The sequence below is a fragment of the Kwoniella botswanensis genome, chromosome 1 (genome assembly GCF_036426115.1).
Source record: "Kwoniella botswanensis chromosome 1, complete sequence".
Taxonomy (NCBI): domain Eukaryota; kingdom Fungi; phylum Basidiomycota; class Tremellomycetes; order Tremellales; family Cryptococcaceae; genus Kwoniella; species Kwoniella botswanensis.
This window is the reverse complement of record NC_088599.1, coordinates 6,658,062-6,677,546: the sequence shown is the minus strand read 5'-3', so window position 1 is coordinate 6,677,546 and position 19,485 is coordinate 6,658,062. Positions and strand designations below refer to the sequence as shown.

The 19,485-nt window shown below is 46.6% G+C and overlaps 5 protein-coding genes across 5 annotated transcripts; 3 read left to right on the top strand and 2 right to left on the bottom strand.

Moving 5' to 3' along the window:
- Positions 1–51: 51 nt before the first annotated feature.
- L199_002519 (uncharacterized protein) lies at positions 52–8,478 on the bottom strand (the record flags this gene model as incomplete). The annotated part of the gene is made up of 15 exons (XM_064888263.1): positions 52–97; positions 153–637; positions 700–1,330; positions 1,386–2,374; positions 2,426–2,981; positions 3,034–4,302; positions 4,355–6,367; positions 6,424–6,538; positions 6,604–6,660; positions 6,717–7,022; positions 7,110–7,436; positions 7,487–7,631; positions 7,683–7,859; positions 7,902–8,128; positions 8,208–8,478. 15 exons carry the CDS (start codon positions 8,476–8,478, stop codon positions 52–54), a joined length of 7,614 nt encoding a protein of 2,537 aa, XP_064744335.1.
- A 29-nt stretch (positions 8,479–8,507) lies between these two features.
- On the bottom strand, positions 8,508–10,398 carry L199_002518 (uncharacterized protein; the record flags this gene model as incomplete). Its single annotated transcript, XM_064888262.1, has 4 exons — positions 8,508–8,877; positions 8,931–9,687; positions 9,739–10,008; positions 10,068–10,398. 4 exons carry the CDS (start codon positions 10,396–10,398, stop codon positions 8,508–8,510), a joined length of 1,728 nt encoding a protein of 575 aa, XP_064744334.1.
- Positions 10,399–10,723: 325 nt separating this feature from the next.
- On the top strand, positions 10,724–13,320 carry L199_002517 (uncharacterized protein; the record flags this gene model as incomplete). The annotated part of the gene is made up of 8 exons (XM_064888261.1): positions 10,724–10,863; positions 10,972–11,199; positions 11,356–11,879; positions 11,922–12,151; positions 12,202–12,294; positions 12,358–12,743; positions 12,809–13,051; positions 13,158–13,320. 8 exons carry the CDS (start codon positions 10,724–10,726, stop codon positions 13,318–13,320), a joined length of 2,007 nt encoding a protein of 668 aa, XP_064744333.1.
- A 759-nt stretch (positions 13,321–14,079) lies between these two features.
- Positions 14,080–15,350, top strand: L199_002516 (uncharacterized protein; the record flags this gene model as incomplete). Its single annotated transcript, XM_064888260.1, has 3 exons — positions 14,080–14,727; positions 14,791–14,944; positions 15,145–15,350. 3 exons carry the CDS (start codon positions 14,080–14,082, stop codon positions 15,348–15,350), a joined length of 1,008 nt encoding a protein of 335 aa, XP_064744332.1.
- A 1,140-nt stretch (positions 15,351–16,490) lies between these two features.
- On the top strand, positions 16,491–18,740 carry L199_002515 (uncharacterized protein; the record flags this gene model as incomplete). Its single annotated transcript, XM_064888259.1, has 4 exons — positions 16,491–16,844; positions 16,912–17,199; positions 17,264–17,538; positions 17,600–18,740. 4 exons carry the CDS (start codon positions 16,491–16,493, stop codon positions 18,738–18,740), a joined length of 2,058 nt encoding a protein of 685 aa, XP_064744331.1.
- Positions 18,741–19,485: the final 745 nt, after the last annotated feature.

Genomic DNA, 19,485 nt, shown 5'->3' with positions numbered 1-19,485 from the left:
AGGGTACTAATGAATCTCTGATGGAAGTATTAGAAGAGCTTGAACAGCATGCTAGGTCGCTCGATCAGGTAGTTGTTTTTCGTATAATTTGAGTAATCTGATGGTGTTCCGCATCAGCTTCCAAATCATTTACCAGACTATGTGACACTCACAAATCCATACCATCCTCCAAAGGCGACGTGATCCCTTTATGTACCATGATAGGCAACTGTTCTGAAAACTCGTTGATTCTAGGTATGATCACCATCGCCTGTCTCGTACCTTCACCTAACAATCTCAATCTCGGTACGGGCAAAGGTCTTGTTCCTGCCAGTCTCGTTCTGAAGGTCAATTGCTCATTACCACCATCGTCATCCTCTTCTTCTTTGACCTTGTCTGCACCGTTGTTGGAATTATGTTTGATCTCGAAATTGACTGTAGAGGTGTTTCGCCTGACTGGCATATCTTCTCCTCTACGTTTGGCTTTAGTGATCTGTTCTCGCTCCAATCCTTTGGTGAAAGCATCGAAGGTCTTGTAAGCCTGTTCAAAGAAGTACGGTAAGATTGCAACATCTCCATCACCTTCTCCCCATATTAGGTCGAAATCGTATACGATAACGGGCGGACGAGGTTCTTCAATCGAGTGCATCGTCATGGTCTAATGTTACCAAACATGATCAGCACATCGGATTTTACACCGCAAGGGACACCTGGACTCACCATCAGAGGTAACCAAGCTATCTCCCTTTTGCCATGTTTCGAAGCTGATTCGATCATTTCCTTCACGACCCTCGATCCAGCTGCATCTTTCGCTGCCCTCGGTCCATCACTGGTATCCCAACTGACAAAAGATACTAGCACGCTGAGATCTCTCTTCGGTAACCCTTCTTTGGACAATCGTCTCTTCAAGTCCGTCTCACATTTACCAATCATGAATCTATAGAAATCGCCTCTGTGCTCGTCCGTGACAGGTGCATTGAATATACCTAATTCAATTCCACCCAAATCGAATTTCATAGTCTGAGAGGTTCGCACGCTACCTGAGGTGTTCATCGATTGACCCGCTTTACGAGCGGTATGGAGTATAGCCGCTGCCATAGGTGAAGGTTCGGTGGATTTACGAAGTTTGGTAGATTTGTATATGTTCGACCTTTGAGACGCCACCCTTTCTTGAGAATCGAATGTATTAGTGATAGAGTACACTTTGTTGAGTAGAGAGGGGATGGCAAGTAATCGTGCTATAGCGCGGAAGACTCCTGTTTGAACGGTAAAGGACAGATTCACTTGAGAGTTCTGATCGTCATTGAAGGCTTTCCAATCGTCTGCTAATTTAACAGTCGCCGGTTCCAGACTGTAATTACAATTGTCAGTAGGCGGACCTTTAAAAGCACACCGAAACTACTTACTGGAAAATGATAACCTTTAGCTCTTGCAACAGCAAACTACCAGTCAAATCGCCCGCATCTATAGCCATACTCAACACCGTTGGAACAGCTTGCGTAGCCGATCGAGAGGATCGTCGGGAAGTATGGAAATTCAGATGTTCACTCCTCAATTCTCCAGAAATATCACCTTTCGCTGTCAGCTGAGTGACTCCGATATCTAGGTCCACCTCGGTAAATTCCCCATTGGATATAGTTCGAAGGACGATAGGCGTGAATTCCAACTTCGCATTGGTCACACCGACATTCGCATCGAGGTCGATACTTCTGAATCTAATCAGAGCTACTATAGCCAGCTTTTGCTGACTTGGAATGGGTGCTAAAGCTGGCGCCGAGCTGGTAGCTGCCTCTACAATGGATGACTTTGGAGGTAAATCAAGGGGAGGAGCGGAATCGATCCATACAGCAGCGAATGTCAACCAAGCGCTAAACTGTTCCAATCTGAATTGACCGGACAGTTGAGTATCCAGTACGATAGATAGGCCTTTTTGATGTCCGTTACCATCATCGGGTCGATGGGCAATTGTGAATGCCATGTCTTTAGCGCCAGCCTCGATACAACTTCTACCTTCTTCTGCGAATTCATGACGCAAGTAAGCGGTGACACCGGAGATAGTACCGGCAACAGTTGTCACGTCATTTCCACCGATGGTCGTGCTGGCCAGGAAACCACCACTCTCCCATTTGAGATCCACATAAGCGTTAGAGTCGGGAGCACACGATAAGCGAAGTCTTGATTTATCGATTCGTAAGGTGAATCGTAATCTGATCTTCTCCATGGGAGTTCGGGACACAGTATGAACGGATTGTTCGCTGATCGATGCTGGTATGGGTTCTGGTTGTGGTTGAGTAGTGGCAGTAGAAGCGGCTACTTTATGCTTGGCACGACCTTCCATACGATTAATGACTTGTACAAAGAAGGGTAGTATCGTAGGTCGAAGAAGGTTGCGGCTCTCGTGAACGGCCTACATAATCAGCAAGGTTCATCTGAAGTAAGGACTCACGGCGTTGAACAGAAGTGAAGCATCATTATCCCCATTATCATCTGATGCTGGATTCATCGCTTTAGGTCCAGAATAGTTCATCCACAGCGATACCGTAGGCAGTACAACGGTATCATGCCATTGTCTACTCTTCTTCATATCCGCATTCAAGGTCTTTCGTTCGCTTTCCGATAGGCCTCGATGAAGCTCGACAATGCCACTGTTGAAGGTATATGACATCCTGACAAGTATCCGCTGAGATGGACGAACTACGGCTGGAGAAGAGGGATCATCGTATTTTGCAGAGACCGACTCGTAAGGGTGTTTAGCCATTTCGGATTTATAGTGCGCCTCAAGCTTGGTGATTCGTTCTTTACCATTGTGGAACAGGTCGATAAGTTTGAATATACCATCTGCGACTTCGGGGGACAAAGAAAGCTTGAAATCGGTCGCGGAGCAATGAGCGGACAGCTGCCAGATGTCGGGAGTGGAAGACATCTGAGCTTCCATATCGATAGAGGGGAGAGTCATACGGTTGACTGACTCATGGAAATCGCCAGTGAAATGCTCGGGAGAGCTTTGATCAAATCTAGATGCTGTCAGAGAGGTCTCATATCATTTCAACTCACTTCCTGATGAACTGTAGAACCATATTTTGCACCTTGAATCTAGCTGTTTCATTTCGCCTATTTTGGAAACTGATCACTCTGATCGAGTACAGTAATGCGGGTAGGTCGCTATGAATCGTGTCACCGATAGCTGCACCTTCCACCAAGGGTATGGCAATTCCAATACCGGAAACTTCAACAAATACAAGTCTGTTGGCAAACCAAGATTTCTCTGAATGCTCCACCTTCTCTGCTGATTCCAAGCGTTTAAGTACCCTGCTGGTATGTACCTTGACTTCCGCTACCTCGGCCGAACGATGATCACGCAATATGTGCAGATCCGACGTCCAACTTTTCAAGAGATCAGTCAATTCACTGAGAGCTTCCGGATGCATGACAGTGTGAACACGGCTGAGGTTGATGTTCAGTCTTGAGGTGGATTGGGGGGTTGGCGGTACTTCCTGCACTTCTGCATCTAAGATCATATACGCTGTGCGATGGGTTCTTACAGGTTCGGTATCGTTGGAGAGAGCTTGAGAACCAAGATGACCAAGGGATAATCCGAAATGATCAATCTTCGCTCGCCAATGAAGTGCATTTTCTTTTGTGAGGAGATTGGTCGCTCTACCTTTCACTGCTAATGCCTCGAAAAGTAACGTCGTAGCGACATCATCAGCACGAAGTCCAAGTCGCAAACCAGCCACGCCGATATGTATATCAAACAGCAAGCCTGGCGAGTCTGCGTGTACCGATGACGCAGTGTCGATAGAAGCCATAGAGATGCCCTTTGTATGGCGCTTGTTGATTGCTCTGGTGACGTCGTTATGCCAATCATTGACGAATTGAGTGATGTCCGCAGCCAATTGTTGATGAAGAGATAATAGTCGGTCGAGAATAACTGGTTTCAGGACCCCAGTGAAAAACCCTAATTCGATATTGGCTGATACATGCGCACGACCATCGGTTGACTTTGTATCACCAATGATAGTGATAGAGGGAAGTCGAAGTGCTGAGGAATCAGTGGACTTGTGCTTACGTATCGAAGCGTAGGCTCCAACTACCTGAGGGGCAACTCGTATTGCGAATCGGACGTTGTCATTGACGTCTTGACGCGAGGCGTATATTTTGCCTATATCCCATCTGAGCCACAAAGCCTTGGCTGCTCGTACTTGCATATGTAACGCTTCGATCGCGACATCGACAGCAGCCAGGTGCAGAGGAGAGGATGGCCTGCCTGATTCAGGCCGACTTGGTATTTTGGCGGAGACTATCGACCGGATCTCATTGATGCTGGCAGCGTATAGACTAACCATCAGCCAAGTCCCAGATCATTTGAACTCACGGCAATTCTTTATCCTTCCACGCCTGCACGAACGCATAGAAAGCTCGTAGCTGAGGTCTCGAGTCGAAATCCAACAGTTTCAATCCCACAGCTATCTTTGTGCCTGGAGAAGGTGATTTACGAGAGGTGGAATGGTAATTGTCGTATAATGTAGACAGTCCATCAGATTTCAGGCCAACGATGATTCGATCTGATGAGCGGTCGGCTTGCTTCTGGGTTTCTTCCATCTGCAACACCGAAAGCTCAATAGAAGCGCAAGTGGCATTGACGGTCTCTTTAGAGGATCGATGAGGCGAATCATGATTTGGTCGAACGCTCTGACGAGCCAGCCTAGTGAGATGCAAATCGTTTGCACCGAAATGTAACCTTAACCCACCGCCTTGGACATCGAGGTTGATCGTTCCAATATGTCCATCAGCAACGATGACGAGGTTTGAATCTGTTGATTTCAGATTTGAGTGTTCTGTTTTGACTGCCATCTCAGGCATCTGCTCTAATGCAGCTCGGACTGAGCCTAGTATACTATCTTGAATTTCTGTTCGCACTTCTTTGACAGCCACGACCAGCTGGATTTGAGTGACTGGTCGATCGTCCGTTCTTCCTGTAGCTTTGGATCCGCCAAAAGAAGCTTTATCGATGACGATACTACTAGAAGATATCTTCTTCGATCCAAGAGAATGTCCATGATGGCTGATCTTAAGATTTTCGGAATATAAGAACAAATCCATCGCCTTTTCTTTCTGCTTCCTATTCGTCGATTCACGTATAGTATTACCGAAAACTCGCTGGATGAAATGTTGGTCTCGAATAACATTTTCAGCTCCGTGAACCGTATCTTCCACTCTGCATAACTGGTTGATGGTGTATTCTGCCATCTGATCCAAGGGCAACTCTGGCTCCACTGGTTGCTGTGCAGGAATTCGTCTATACCAATCACGGAATCGAGCTAATAACCACCATCCAGTTTGAGTCCTGACATTCCTGAAATCTTGCACATGGAGACCATACGCTCGTTCGTAAGCAAAGGCTGGTAGGTAAGCGTCATATCCATGTTCTATAACTTTTTGTAGAATCGTATACAGAACATGGGCATCGGAAGCTGCTGAGGGCTTTGACATCTGAATCTGCCTGATCGATTCTTGCCAAGGCTGAATCAAGCTGAAGATGGTCTCAAAAGCAGGAGTGACCGTGTCGATGGTCGCGTGCGATACTTTGGTATGCATCCGCACACCCTGACTATGGTGAGCAGCGATCTCGAGACCTTGCATTGCTGCCTTGAGAACGGGGAGACCACCGAATGGTTCATCGTCGAGATCGGAGACATCACGCAGGGAGATGTCTGAGATCGGTGATGTTGAAGCTAGAGCGGCAAGGGTAATGATAGAGACTTTTGCCGAGATATCAAAAGTAGCTTGCTTGTTCCGAGGCGCATAGTGAGACAAGTGACAGCTAATACCTTGTAGCTGAGTTGCGAGAGAGATTTGTCGTTTGCCTCCTGTCGACAAGTTGAGCCCGACTGAGGGTAACCGTAGATCTAAAACTGTTGGGACAGTGACTTTTGACTCTTCTTCTATCGCCGATAGCTGTTCCGCCAGTAGTGCGTCGAGCCGTTTTTCGAACCCTTCATCTTTAGTTGATAGACCGGTAAGGATGGTCGAGATGGCTGGGATAGACGTGGGTGTCAAGTCTAAGCTGATGGCTTTACTCTTGATACGGATGATTGTACCATCATCGATCGACCGGACAGTAGATGGAGAATCATCAATAAGACTATGAGACTCATAGACATTCACGAAGGATTCTTTGTTTAAATAAATTGTGTGGAAGCTCCTAAGCTTTGCATCCATTGCCGAGGCGATATCACCATATGCCTTAGCGGTATTCGATGAGATCGATCCAACGATCGAGATAGCGCTTGAATCAGTATCAGACTCCTCGCCTACGGTCGAGTTGCCTGGCGTTTCCCTTGCAGTCGCGAACGATCTCGATCTTCTATTCCGAAGCCTTAATTGGCTATAAGATGATTATCAGCAGTCCACTGTACAGAATTGGAGTAGGTAATGACATACTCAAAATCGTGGTATCCGACGTCGTTTCCAGTCGAGCTAGCCGAGGAAGAGGCAATCTCGTCGTGATCAGAGCCTATAGTAGACCGCTCTGATTCTTCATTTACTGATTCATCATCTGCAGAACAACCAGGGATGATCAGCTTGAGTGCATTTGACCTCAATACTGGAGATGGACAGTACCTTCTGGGAACTGCCGCATCGGTTGCGGCAGGTAAAGACCGTTGACATGAAGTTGTACTAGTACATAATCAGCAAGTTTCCTATGGTGCGTATATGGGTAACCCAAAGCTCACCAGAAGGCTTTGACTCCTCATACATGTACCAAATCCTACTTGTCTCCTCATCCTCTTTCCTGATAAAGTCTTGTTGTCGGGCAACAGCTTCTCTCCATCCTGATGGAGCTTTGAATATATCTATCGCCGCACCAGCTCTAGCGGAGCCAACTGATTGCCAAGTGGTTTTAGGTACTTTCTCCAGTACATTGACAATGAGGGAAGGCAGTGAAACACCCATCATGGAGCTATAAGATCGAGTTCCCATTGTGCTTGTATCCAGAGAAAGTCCGCTTGGCATTTCGACAGAGATGGCGTTGTCTCCCGCTGTGAGCATTGCCAGCCCCTCGTCGACCGTGACCTTGACGAATGTCACTACAGTATGTCAGCCACGCCCACCCTTGGAAGACTCACCATCAGGAGCAGATTTCGGCACATAAATCTCAGAGGGACCATTTTCAGGATCAGAGAATGTATATCCCACACTTCTCCCAGCGGCTTGTAGGATTGAGACGAGTTCAGGACTGACGAATGCTGATACTTTAGGAATGACGATTTCCCACAGACAAAGGTAGGTGGTCGCTTGCGGCTGTGGACCGAACAGTCTATTGGCCTTCACTTCAATACCCTCGATGAAGATGATATCTGTCTCAGTGATGGATGGACATCCACCTATCGCGAATACACCATCGAGGTCGGGAGATGCCGTAACATAAGTAGGAGGTGCATCGAGAGATAACTCTGGGAAGTCATCAGCATAAATCTTGCGAGGCCGATGAAATAGTGCTCACCCATGAAATGCTCGACTGATTTTAGATTCATTTGTAGCTGGGGCACCGGTATGACCAGTCCTTTTCGGCAATTGTATATCTCATCTGACATCAAGACGAGGGATTCTTCCACGTTCATCGTGACGAAGACGGCAAATGGATCGGACTGTCGTTACCGTCAGCTTTGATACTAATGTCATTACAGTGATAAACCTACTCTGCCTGGTCTATATTTCTCTTCTATAGGGTCTCCCACGGAGTCCGGATCATGATCAAACTTCTCCAGGTATTCTTGCATCGTTCGAAATTGAGTGAAAGTACCGAAATAATTATCCTTGACGCAGAATAATCTTCGCAGGACCCAACCAAAAGCTTTGAAAACTACATGTTTACCCTGTCACGATGTTAGCCTGAGTCTGCAGGTACAAAGACTTACCTCGAGATGTAGGTCGAGTGTTTCTTGATGATCAGGCTTTGGTATCGAGTAATACAAGTAAGATCCTTTAGCCGTGAGATCACCGATCTTACCGATTTCAGTGACGTCTGGTCCGAACGCTCGGTGTGTATCCCACTTAGGTACACATAATTCGACTCTTGCATCAGACAGACTGACACTAAATGGTACGGTCGATGATTCGGGCCGATATTGGGTTGAAGCTACGGCTACATACGCGTCCATTCTCGGTCCATAGGCATCCATAAAAGCTGACAATCAGCACTGGACTTGTGGTCAAGAACTCACCGTTTGAATCTCGTGACCAAGGTGCATCGACGATATTGTAATCGTTTATATACAAATGAAGGTCGTAGTTGATGAGAGATACTCGGAAGTTATAATGATTAGGAACAAAATGATGGTAGTCTCCCCCGGTAGCACCTGAACTCCAGTCCCTTGAGAGATCAGATATAAGCGTGACATGATCTCGGAGTAAACTAATTGAAGGGGTGTCCAATGTTACGTCCATTCCCCAATCTCGTTGAGCATCCCATTCGAGAGGTGTCGGCATGGTCATCGATAACTGTACGTCAGCACTGTGACTATTTAGAGGTGACTCACCTTGCAGGTTTTGGCTTTGATGAACGTATCCAGATTAACGCTCGAACTGATTCCGATAGAATCTAGCTGAAGAACAAGCATAGAGTCGTACCCTTGTTTCGTAGCAATTTGATCCTGGGTATAAGAGATGGACGAATTCGGTCCGACTACCACATCTAACCATCCGTACCTTCTTTCAACGTCTGCAGGAACGTTGTCATACTGCCAGTCTTTAGATGGCTCTCTAGTGGGTATACGCATAACGGTCTCATCCTGTAACAACAGATGTAGCACCAAAGTAGTATGTACTCGGGTATCCCCCGGTTGCAATTTAGGTTTGATCTCTGAATCGAAGAAAAGCGAAGGAGCGAAAGCTCTCTGTATAGCCTCTCTATCATATCAGCTTGGTTTCCACTCAAGTCCACTCACCTCTGCTTATCTGCCCAAGGACCATATTTGACATTCCCCTTGTGTATCGTGATATCTATACCATATTCTGGCGGAAGATCTACATTTCCTATCTGATCCTGATCATCTATATAAGGAGCTTCCGAGGGAAGAGGTACCTCACCAGGGGTATCGGCATAGTATGTGAATTCGAGCTTAGGAGTCTCAAGTAATGTCGTGACTTTAGCGTATTCCCTCTCTTCCCTTTTTGGCCCTTTCACTTCTCCACTTTCTGGCTCCCGATATCTAGCTAGACCTTTCCATATTTTATCTGTAGGTAGACCTGCTACAGGTGGAGTAGAGAATTTCGGGTCGTGTATGAATTTGAACTGCTTCGATAGGAGGTGAAATCCGGTGAAAATTGACAATGCCGAGGGGGGTTTGGATGTAAGATCCGGTTGTCGCTTCAACAATTCGTCGTAAACCTTTTTGCCGTGAGCGAGGAGCGGCCCGGAATAGTCGACGTTGGTACGCATAAGAACGCTTGCATTGTGGAAAGTGAGGTTAATAGCTGTTTTATACAGATCTAAAGTTGACCTAGAGTCTGTCACCTCCATCATACCTTCCGCACGCTTGAAGTCACCAATAAGGACCATGGGTGTCGCATCGCTTCCAAGAATAAGAGACCCAGTGACGATTCTGATATCGATCGGTAAAGCTTCACGGAACCAATTAACACCTTCTGAAGCTGGCTTGACGGGAGTGGGTTTGACCAGGTTGACATTGTGATGATCAGGCTCTGCAGAATATTCTGTTAGGTTAGCTCAGAGCTTGATTCTATTTGACTCACGATGATCAGCAAATCCATTGTCTGACGTAGCTGCTTTCGTAGTAGCACTTCCCCTGGTGGAAGTCTTAACGACCTTCTTTAATCTAGATCTCAGAGTAGAATCGGGATCGCCATTGATATCGTCCGATGACCTCGGTGAACCCTTCGCCGCTGCTTCTTCACGTTCATGTTTCTTCATTCGCTCGACAATCGCGTCGTACGCGGGCGTTCGATTGTACACAAACGCCTCAACCCCTTCGGCAAATACTGTGATTCTGCATGGTAATTTATCTAGTCACAAAGTCAGCATCACACCTGTGTATAGATAGCTATCCTCTCAATTCACTCACTTCTTTTGGTATTGGTAGATTGCGAGTCTGTCTCATGCCTTATCCTAAACTTCCAATATCTCCAAGTGACATGTCCGTGCAGAGCTCTGACCGAGATGTTGCTTGAATGATATTCCACATCTCTAAACGATATGCGCCCTGCCAGGGGAGCTATCTGCAATGACCCAATGACTATATACGCATTGTAATTCCTCCAGGTATACAGCCGAATGATGAAAGCTACGATGGATCCGAGTAGTCGATTCCAGTAGAACAAGAAGGCTGAAGATCCGATTACGACTGCAGCCAGCTCGATGAGCAGTAACAAGTTGACCTCTTCTGGAACGGCCATCATGGAGACCTCAGCCTATTGTCAGCGTTGATGCATATTTCACGCCGATCGTCAGGAAAGGCGAGGGGGTCGTCTATGTTGTGTAGTTTACTTTATCGTATATCGTTGAAACGAGAGACGATTCAACAATCACTATCACCATCCCATCTCATCTGATCTTTCCAAATCAAAACAACCACTAATCGCGCCTAAATGGTGATGTCATCACATCTTGCCGATGTTGAAAACAGATCGTATCCTTCGCTATGCACACATGTCTTCTCTCTACATGATTGTCCCATCATACTACGGGACTGGGGCACACCGGAGATTTGCAGGAGACGGCATGAACGGAACAGAAGGAGGACAGACGGCAGAATTTGACAACATTCGACTGCCGCTCGACCGGGCTACATTGGACGCAGCCCTCGGTAAGAGGAAAGTGCAAGCTATAGATGTGGATGGTCATCTACTATACGATGAAGAGTGAGTGGAAATGGATCTGTGTTCCGGTCTGGCCCAGGGCTATGAGCCAGGAGTCAGGATGGCCTGGAGTTCTTAGATATTCTACCCGCTGACTTAACTGCGTCACAGAAAAATAACGACCGATAAATTGACTGAACAGCTGGAGAGAGTATGGAACGAATACCCAAACGGACTGCTTGATATCAATGAAAAGAGGTTGGAGAGACTACCACCTGATGAGGATGCAGTCGAGAAGGAAGAATCCAAGGAGAATCCAGAGAAAGAACGGGATTCGTTCAGGGTGATGAGCAGAGGTGATATGGATCAATTGCGGACTGAAGTGCATGAACAACTCAAGTGAGTACTGTGATGAGATCGGGGTTTCCCAAATGTCTGGCGAAAGGATAAGTGTTATGCTTTTATGTATCTCATCACCATCCAAATATCCATTGACATCGTAATAAGTGTTTGATTTTGACGGTATTTGAACTTTAACTCGGTCAACCTTAACAGTGCCGCTCGTAATGAACTTTGGTTTGTCCTCGAACTCGCCAAAACCCTCTCTGTCTCTTCCAGCTTCACCAACCAGGCCCCACCTCCTCCCAAGCAGCAGGCAGACGCCGGGCCGAAGAAGGGGAAACAAAAAAACCCCAAAGCGAACGAAGCAGACACCAAGACCTCAACTCTTTCTACCTCTGTACCGCAAGAACCACCAGTCTTACCTCCTGGAACATTCTCCGTTACACCTTCGTCACAACCTACCAAACCTTCCCATACTCAGGTACACGAACTTGAGTTAGTCCTAAAAGCAAAACAACAGGCATTGGACGAATGCTCCGCTTTGATAAATTCGGCGGTATCAGAATTGCAGATGATGGCCAGTGCTGGAGATAGGTTCTGGAGAGACGTTAGATTGTTGAAAGATGGACAAAATGGCAGAGATCAATGGGCAACAGTGCCAAAGCCTGATTTTGGAAGGACCATTGTGGAAGGGGAAAAGTCGAAAGATATAATAATACCTTATTCCATCGATGAAGGTGAGTGCATGATACAACGGATTGCCACGCTGAGAAACTTAGCTCCCCGAGCCACGAGATCACGTTGTCTGGCTGCGTTCGACCTTGATCCTACCAAAGAAGTCGCTCTCACTTTCGGTTCCAGATCGCATTCACGCCTAAGGGCTACATTGAAAGATGTCTCTGGAGCTGTGGTGGGGTCTTCCCCTATCATCGTGGGAGATGCATCAGATGTGAGGGCACAGATGGAAGCTGCGCAGATGGAGGCTTTTGATGAGGATCTTTTCAGTGTAGTGAGTGGTCCTGAGGTCAATGCAGATGATTCACTGAGCCTGTTTGTTAGCTCCGCTATGAAGCTTCCCAGATGTCGAAGAGTGAGCTAGAGTCGAAGTCGGTATCGCTCCCTGCGGCAGAGTACACTCTTGCCTTTGGGCTGGTAAGTACGCTCAGTCACGCCGAACAAATACGATATGTAGTAGCTGATACATTAACTTGGTAGTATGACACCAGAACTCGTTCCCAGATTCCAACTTCTCCCTTATGTGACCTCATTGTATCTTCGGCTCGATCAAACCTTCTCTGTCTGCATCGTTACCGCAAAACTAGATTGGTATCCCCCATGTCATCGAGTACAGCGTCACCTACTACGTCACCTACTATACTCCAACCCATCGTTCACGCATTAAGGTATCGACAACTCTGCAATACCATCAACTCCACTCTGAGTAACTTCGCGAGCATTTTCAAGACAGCAGGTTTAGAAGCTTCTTCGACTTGCCAGATGATTGCTGGCCAATCTTCGTCGGAAGCAATCAGTGAGTTCTTGGTTGGTCTATCGAATACAAGCAAGTTGAGTGGGACCTATCGATTGGGTGTCCCTGGTTGGTGAGTGATCTTTTTCCAGCTGTAGTACCGAGTCTGAGACTGAGCAAATCGCATATTTGGCATAGTCGCGGAGTGAAGATCGATGCCCATGCTCCTTTCAGGACTAGTGTGACATTGACCAACGCCACATTCGATCTCTCAAACCCCGAAGAACTATCACATATCTTATCCGAGGAGTTTGCGACTCAGCTACTTGGTCTGCTTTATTCTGAACTCCGGAACAGAATATCGGATGCGTCGATCAGGTCCAGAGTGTTTTTGGACGAATTAGAAGGGATGATACATCTTTCTCAGATCGGTCTCATAAGGTGAGTGAGATATCCTCCGACGTTCCATCAGTCCAAAGTCAAAACAGACTGAGTTAGCTATTCTGAATGGGATGGCTGATGACTAATCGATGTCCGGATGAGACAGAATTTCAATACCCCCTCCATTTCATACGATTTTGATCAACGTCGATCAATCACCCGAAGTGAGACTTCCTGCAACCGAATTACCACAAGGATACGATGCCCGACGTGATGGACATTTGCAGACATGGATCGATAAGGTAGTAGAGAAGCTGATCGCGGGGTAAAAGTGGATGCATGTGTGTGGTCTGAATATCCGCATGTACTGGTAACGGTAACATTCCTTTGCATAAATTCGATCAGTCGTCTTGCAGGTTTACCGGTGAAATGCCATAAGAGATCTGTGTGCCTTACTCGAAAAACCCTGTTTTGGGAAGTAACCCGATGTTCACTCGGCGGAACAAGAGGGAACGTGAGATAGCTTAACGTAAGGTTGTTTGTTCTTCGTGCATTCAGACGGTACAGATTGATTTCTGATCTGAGACAAATTGCGATTTGCGGGATCTACAAATTTTTTCTTTTCAAAAATCACCCGAAGTGACTGGTATATTCAATTGATTAGACGGCAGAGGAAAGAGGGCTGTAACAACAATTTGGTTTGTACTCGTGTTGTGCTCGATCGATGATTCAACACGCATGTTAGACCGTAGATCCCGTTCAGGAACCCGGAACGTGCGGTGAATGTATTTTTAGTCCCCTAGAGGGGGAGAACCAAGATCAATGTGAACGTCTGTGATGTCTCACAAATCAAGAAACTATTTCTGTTAGATCCGCAGGGTGATAGGTGTTTATCAGTCTATACAGACCAGTGAGAAAAAAGATATATAAACCCCCTTTGTCCCCCTCTCTAAAAAAAAGATCTCTTCACCCACAATCTTCCAATCGCACTCACCAAGTACTCTCTTGCTCCCAAGCCCAAGCTCAACCTCCACCCCTCTCCTCGACCAATCCTCTTACCGACTTCCTTTGTTTAGTCTCTAACAACCATGTTCTTCTCCATTCAAACCATTGCTCTCGTCGCTTCTACCGGTCTCTTGGCCGCTCAAGGAGCTTCTGCCATCTCTATCGAGGAAAGGTCCACTTCATTGTGTAACCAAGCCAACTACGGTGCCTCGGGATACCCATGGAAATCCAACTCCACTCCTGGTTCTTTCTGTTCCCAGACCAAACCTTCCAACAACAGATACTGGAAGCAAATGCCCTTCTCAGACAGTTACGACAAAGTGAAATGTTCCGGTTCTTCCAGAGGTAGATACAACGTCTGTAACGGTGGTAACAAGCGAACCAGCCTTCCCAAGAAATGTAACCCTCCTCACAAATTCCCATGGGGTTACACCGCACCTAAGGCTTCTTCTACCTCCTCGGCTGCTCCCAAGTCAACCTCTTCAGCTGCCGCTTCCAAATCTAGCGCTGCTGCCTCAGCTGCTTCCTCTGCTGTAGCTTCATCAATCGCTTCATCCGCTGCTGCTTCTCCTGCGGCTTCGTCCGACGCTGCTGCTTCCTCTGCTGCAGCTTCACCGGTCGCTTCGTCTGCTGCTGCTTCCTCGGATGCTGCCACCCCCGCTTCCGCTGCTGCTTCAGCTTCAGCCTCCGCTGTGGTTGACCCCCTTTCTTACCCAGTCTGTGAGACTACCGTGAGTACAGCACAGTCACTTGCCCATCAGGATAAATCGCTGATGATCATGCCTATCGTACAGTACCAAGTCACCTATCAAAACTACACTCGAGTCGCTGCCAACGGTGTCTGGATGGGTCTTACCATGGGTGCTGCCGCTCAAGATGCTTCTTACATGACCTACACCCTTTCTACCTCCGTCGATGACTGTCTCGCTGCCTGTGACCAAATCGAAGGTGAGTCGCGCGTCGAATATGATTTCATACACCCATCAACCCCAATCCATAATTTTATTCCTTCCATCCTTCTCCTCGGTGCCACGTTCACCTTTCCACTCCTCAATCTTCAAAATTTCATATCTCCTCTTCCTCTCATTGGAATCTTCTCATCCTTGGACCAAATTGAAGCTAACTTCTCCCTCTTTCTTCCTATATAGGCTGTGTCTTCGTGAACACTTACTACGATGTTAACGAGGAGGAGAACTACCTCCCCAAGCACACCGACGGTGTCCTCACCTGCGCGATGTTCTCCACCTGTGTCAGCAGCGACAATAACGATAACTGGGGTGGTCAAGATGACCCTAACACCATTGTCAACTCTAACGGTTACTGCAAGTCTTCCGCCTGTGGTGCTCCCGCTTAATCAGTGGTACACCTTGCTGGAGCTAGCTAGTGCCGGTTTCTCTTAGGTTGATATGCTATTTCATGGTGTTTCTGGTCATTGGCGAATTTGTAGGATACGTAGTGGGATTGGTATGTGTGATGAGAGTTTTATGTCTTTGAAAATCTCTGTTGCGTGATTGCAATTGATCCAAAGGGACAAGGGTTGTGATGTGAGATCAAGGCAGAGATCGTCATTCAGAACGGGAGCCAAGCTGCCACTCCATGGCAGCAGACGTCGTATGACATCCCGCGCTTGACATGTGATCGGAGCAGGTACGCTTCTAAGTATCGATCAGCGAGATCAGTGTCCATCAATGATCTCATGCGCAGAAGAAGCGATAAGCTGCAGACTTTATATCTTCGCAAAGGGCTGCTTTTTGCTTTGGACCCGACTGAACCTCAACTCCTGTAATCATCACCTTTCTCGCATACCTTGGTCATGGCTCTCGTAAGAGAAGATATGTCACCTGCGAGATACTGTATCCATCTATGCTATAACCGCTTGATCCATCCAGCGCAGACACCTTTCCTTCCTTCCGGAAGCGTGTTTGGCTTACAAGCAGTAAGCGCCACATTCGGCCGAATACCTAAGCAACTCCTACAACGGTGCCTGAGCTACGATAACTACGCTGTCGGAAAACCCAAAGTTTGTTGCGCAGGTAAATTGACTGCGCGAAATCAACAATTACATGGTGGGGCACTGCGAACGCCAGATGATGCGCAGAAGGCGCAGCGACAGTGCAAGAATGGTGTAAAATTACACAATCAAAGATGGAAAAGTGAAGAGCAAAGAGACAAGCTGCGACAAAAGGTGAGGGAAAAAGACGCTCATACTTCGTTGCTTCGAGTTTTCAAGCAACTTAACAATTAAACTACGCATCTATCTGATAACGACATTTACTGTAAACTGCTCAGTTCAGCTCCATCCGAATTGATTCTAACTCTCACGGTCCTTCGGGCCTCACGAGTAACCTGGTATTCTTGGCGAGTGGCCAAACATACATATAATTAAACCCACAGGAACCTATAACCTGAATAACCCTTTTCCCTCTTTCTCTTTAACAATACGTCTGTCTGTATCTATCTGTTCATAGATAGAAGGCATCCACAACATATCAATATGGCATCATTGCCGATCTACCATCAAGTACCGACGGACGAGAAGTCCGCTGTGGTCTTTTATCACGATGAGCAAGACATCTCCAAGATCCATCCTGCATCTATCGGAAATGGCGGTATAAGACTACCAACCGAAGCCGACCTCGAGAAGAAGAAGAAGGTTCTCCCAAAGTGGAAGAAAGCTTTAGTGGCTTTGGCTTTGGTATGGTTCACCTACACTGTCTTTGGACATATCGGCGGTAAAGGACATGGACATCATCAAGGTGTAGACCAATGGAAAGGATATGAATATGGCTCGAAAGACGTCTTTTCACCTTGTCATGGTGATGGCAAGTTTGCACCACAAGAAGATGAAGTAAGTATGATATCATGATCAGTCTATTACCAGTTGGACTGACATTTGTTGTTTCTCCACAATTTAGCTCAAAGTCATTCCTACCGTTTACGGCACCTCCATCTCACTCGAAGATAATCGACAAATTGCCAATGCCTCATTCTCGATCCCTCTTCATCGAAGAAAGGCCTTCAATGTCCATTTCGGTCCAAACGTAGATGCCAACATCATCATCTCCAAATCCGAGATTACTTCGCAAGATGATGAGGAATCTGCCCATGGTCAAATTATCGTCGAATCTTCATACGAAAACGAAAACGATGTTCAAGGTGTAGAGATGAAATCTGGTGAATGGTTTGATGAACTATCTATCTCTGTGAGTAGATCATCTTTATTTGTGATCATTTCCTTCGCAATACATGCTAATACATTTATGATAGGCTGAAGGATCTGTCAGCCACAAAGTTCACTTGATCCTTCCCTCGTCTAAATCATTCATTTCATCTCCTATCTCAATCTCCTCTGCCCAATCGCTCAACTTCGAGATTGACTCTTCAGCCTCTGGAACCACCTTCCGAGATCTCAAACTCAAATCCGATTCGGGAGATATCAACGTTCCATCCATTGTTGGTGCAAGAGTAGAGTTGGAAAGTACTACCGGAACTGTTGGTGGTATCTATAATGTATCTAAAGCATTGATCTTGAAAACCGTAACGTGAGTTGTCTCAATCACTCATTGACACTCGGGATTATTAGCTAATAATTATAATTGACAGCGGAAATATCGATGCTAAAGTCCATGTTTTACCTCCTTGGAACGGTCCTTCAAGAAGACCACCCCCTCCTCATGGTGGTGATGATAAGCACAAACCCAAACATCACAAGGACGATGATGATGAGCACAAACCTAAACATCATGATCACGATGAACACGATGAGGATGAGGGTGAAGAGCAACATGAAGAACGAGAACACCGACATCACAAGAAGAGCAAGCATCACAAAAAGAGGCAACACCACAAGAAGAGACATGATAAACACTCTAGACGATCATGGTTGTCATCTCTCTTATCTCCATTTGCTAAACCTCCTCCTCCACCACCTGGACCACCTGGACCACCTCCTCCTAAACCAGCATTCATTGGTGCAAACTCCATCAAAGGTTCTGTAAATATCACTATCCTCTCTCAAGGATCTTACACCTCGTCCGAAATTCGAGCTAGCTCCACTTCAAACAATGTTACCATCCAACATGCCGAGAACTTTAGGGGATTCTACGATATCTCATCTTCGATCGGTAAATACAATGTCAGTGTTCCTGAGAAATACAAGGATCATCATGTTTTAACTGTTGGCGAAACGGAACATGGTGGATTCCAACATGGTTTGGTAGGATTCAAAAGACCTAAAGGTGAGAAACCACCTAAGAAAAAGCTACCACCTGGGAATGAAACTGACTTCGAGGTTGACATGGACTCGGAAGCTGACATGGAAATGGAAAAGAGAGAATGGAATGATCAACCTCGTGATGGACCAGAAGGTGAACACCCTCCTCCTCCACCTCACGGTCCTCCTAGCCCACCCAAGGGTGATCACCCACCACCACCACCTCCTCCTCCTCATGGACCTGAAGGACACCCTCCTCCTCCACCCCCACCTCACGGACCTCCTGGACCACCTAAAGGTGATCACCCTCCTCCTCCTCCACCTCCCGGTCCTCCGGGTCCACCCAAGGGTGATCACCCACCACCTCCACCACCACCAGGAGGCGAACACCCACCACCACCTCCCCCTGATGGTCCACCAAGAGGCCCACCAGGACCAGGACCTTTCCCTCCTCCCGGACCTCCTCCTCCTCCAGGACATTCAAGAGTCTTCGCTCATGCCGATATCGGTAATGTGCAGATCGTCCTCTAAGCTTAGCCTTAGGATTAGATGAGATTCGCCATGTACGTTTGATGGACTTTGCAAAAAACCGATTATAAAAAAAATCAAGTGAGATAAGTAAGATACATACTCGTAAAATCTCTGAAATAAATAATAAATATGTTTTTGATATATACGGAATATAGACAGACAGATAAATGGAATGTGCATTATGATACTTGATATTTCTTGCGACCAATGTCAGAGATAAGATAACGTCCGGCAATGTCACCTCGTTCGCGAATCTTGAATCACTCGAAGTCCATTTATGTATTAGGGCTACGATTTACTACCTCTTTGCTCTCTGAGTGATCTTTATCTGTTTAGAGGACTATGTGGACTTGAACACATCTGATTCTACCTGACGGGGGAGTTACGTCCAAAATCCAACTCCGTATTTCGGGTAAATTGTGTGACTACAGTATCCTGGTTATCTTTAAAGAAGATGGATTTTCATGGTCAGTCACACTTTTCAAGTCCGGTTATGTGTCGACCCATACCTCCCATTGACTGGATAGTCGGTGACTGTACGACGACAAGAATGTGTTATCAATCTCAGTGGGAATTTCTAATCCGAGGGTAACCATACTGATTTTGATTGTCAGTTCTTCCTTCCTTTGTTGAGTGCAGATCACCTAGACGACCAAGCTATCTGGACACACGGACAAGTTAGATAAGACACTTGTCTTTGACCCCACTTGCAATGTGTTTCATGCACCGCTCATGCGTCCGTTGT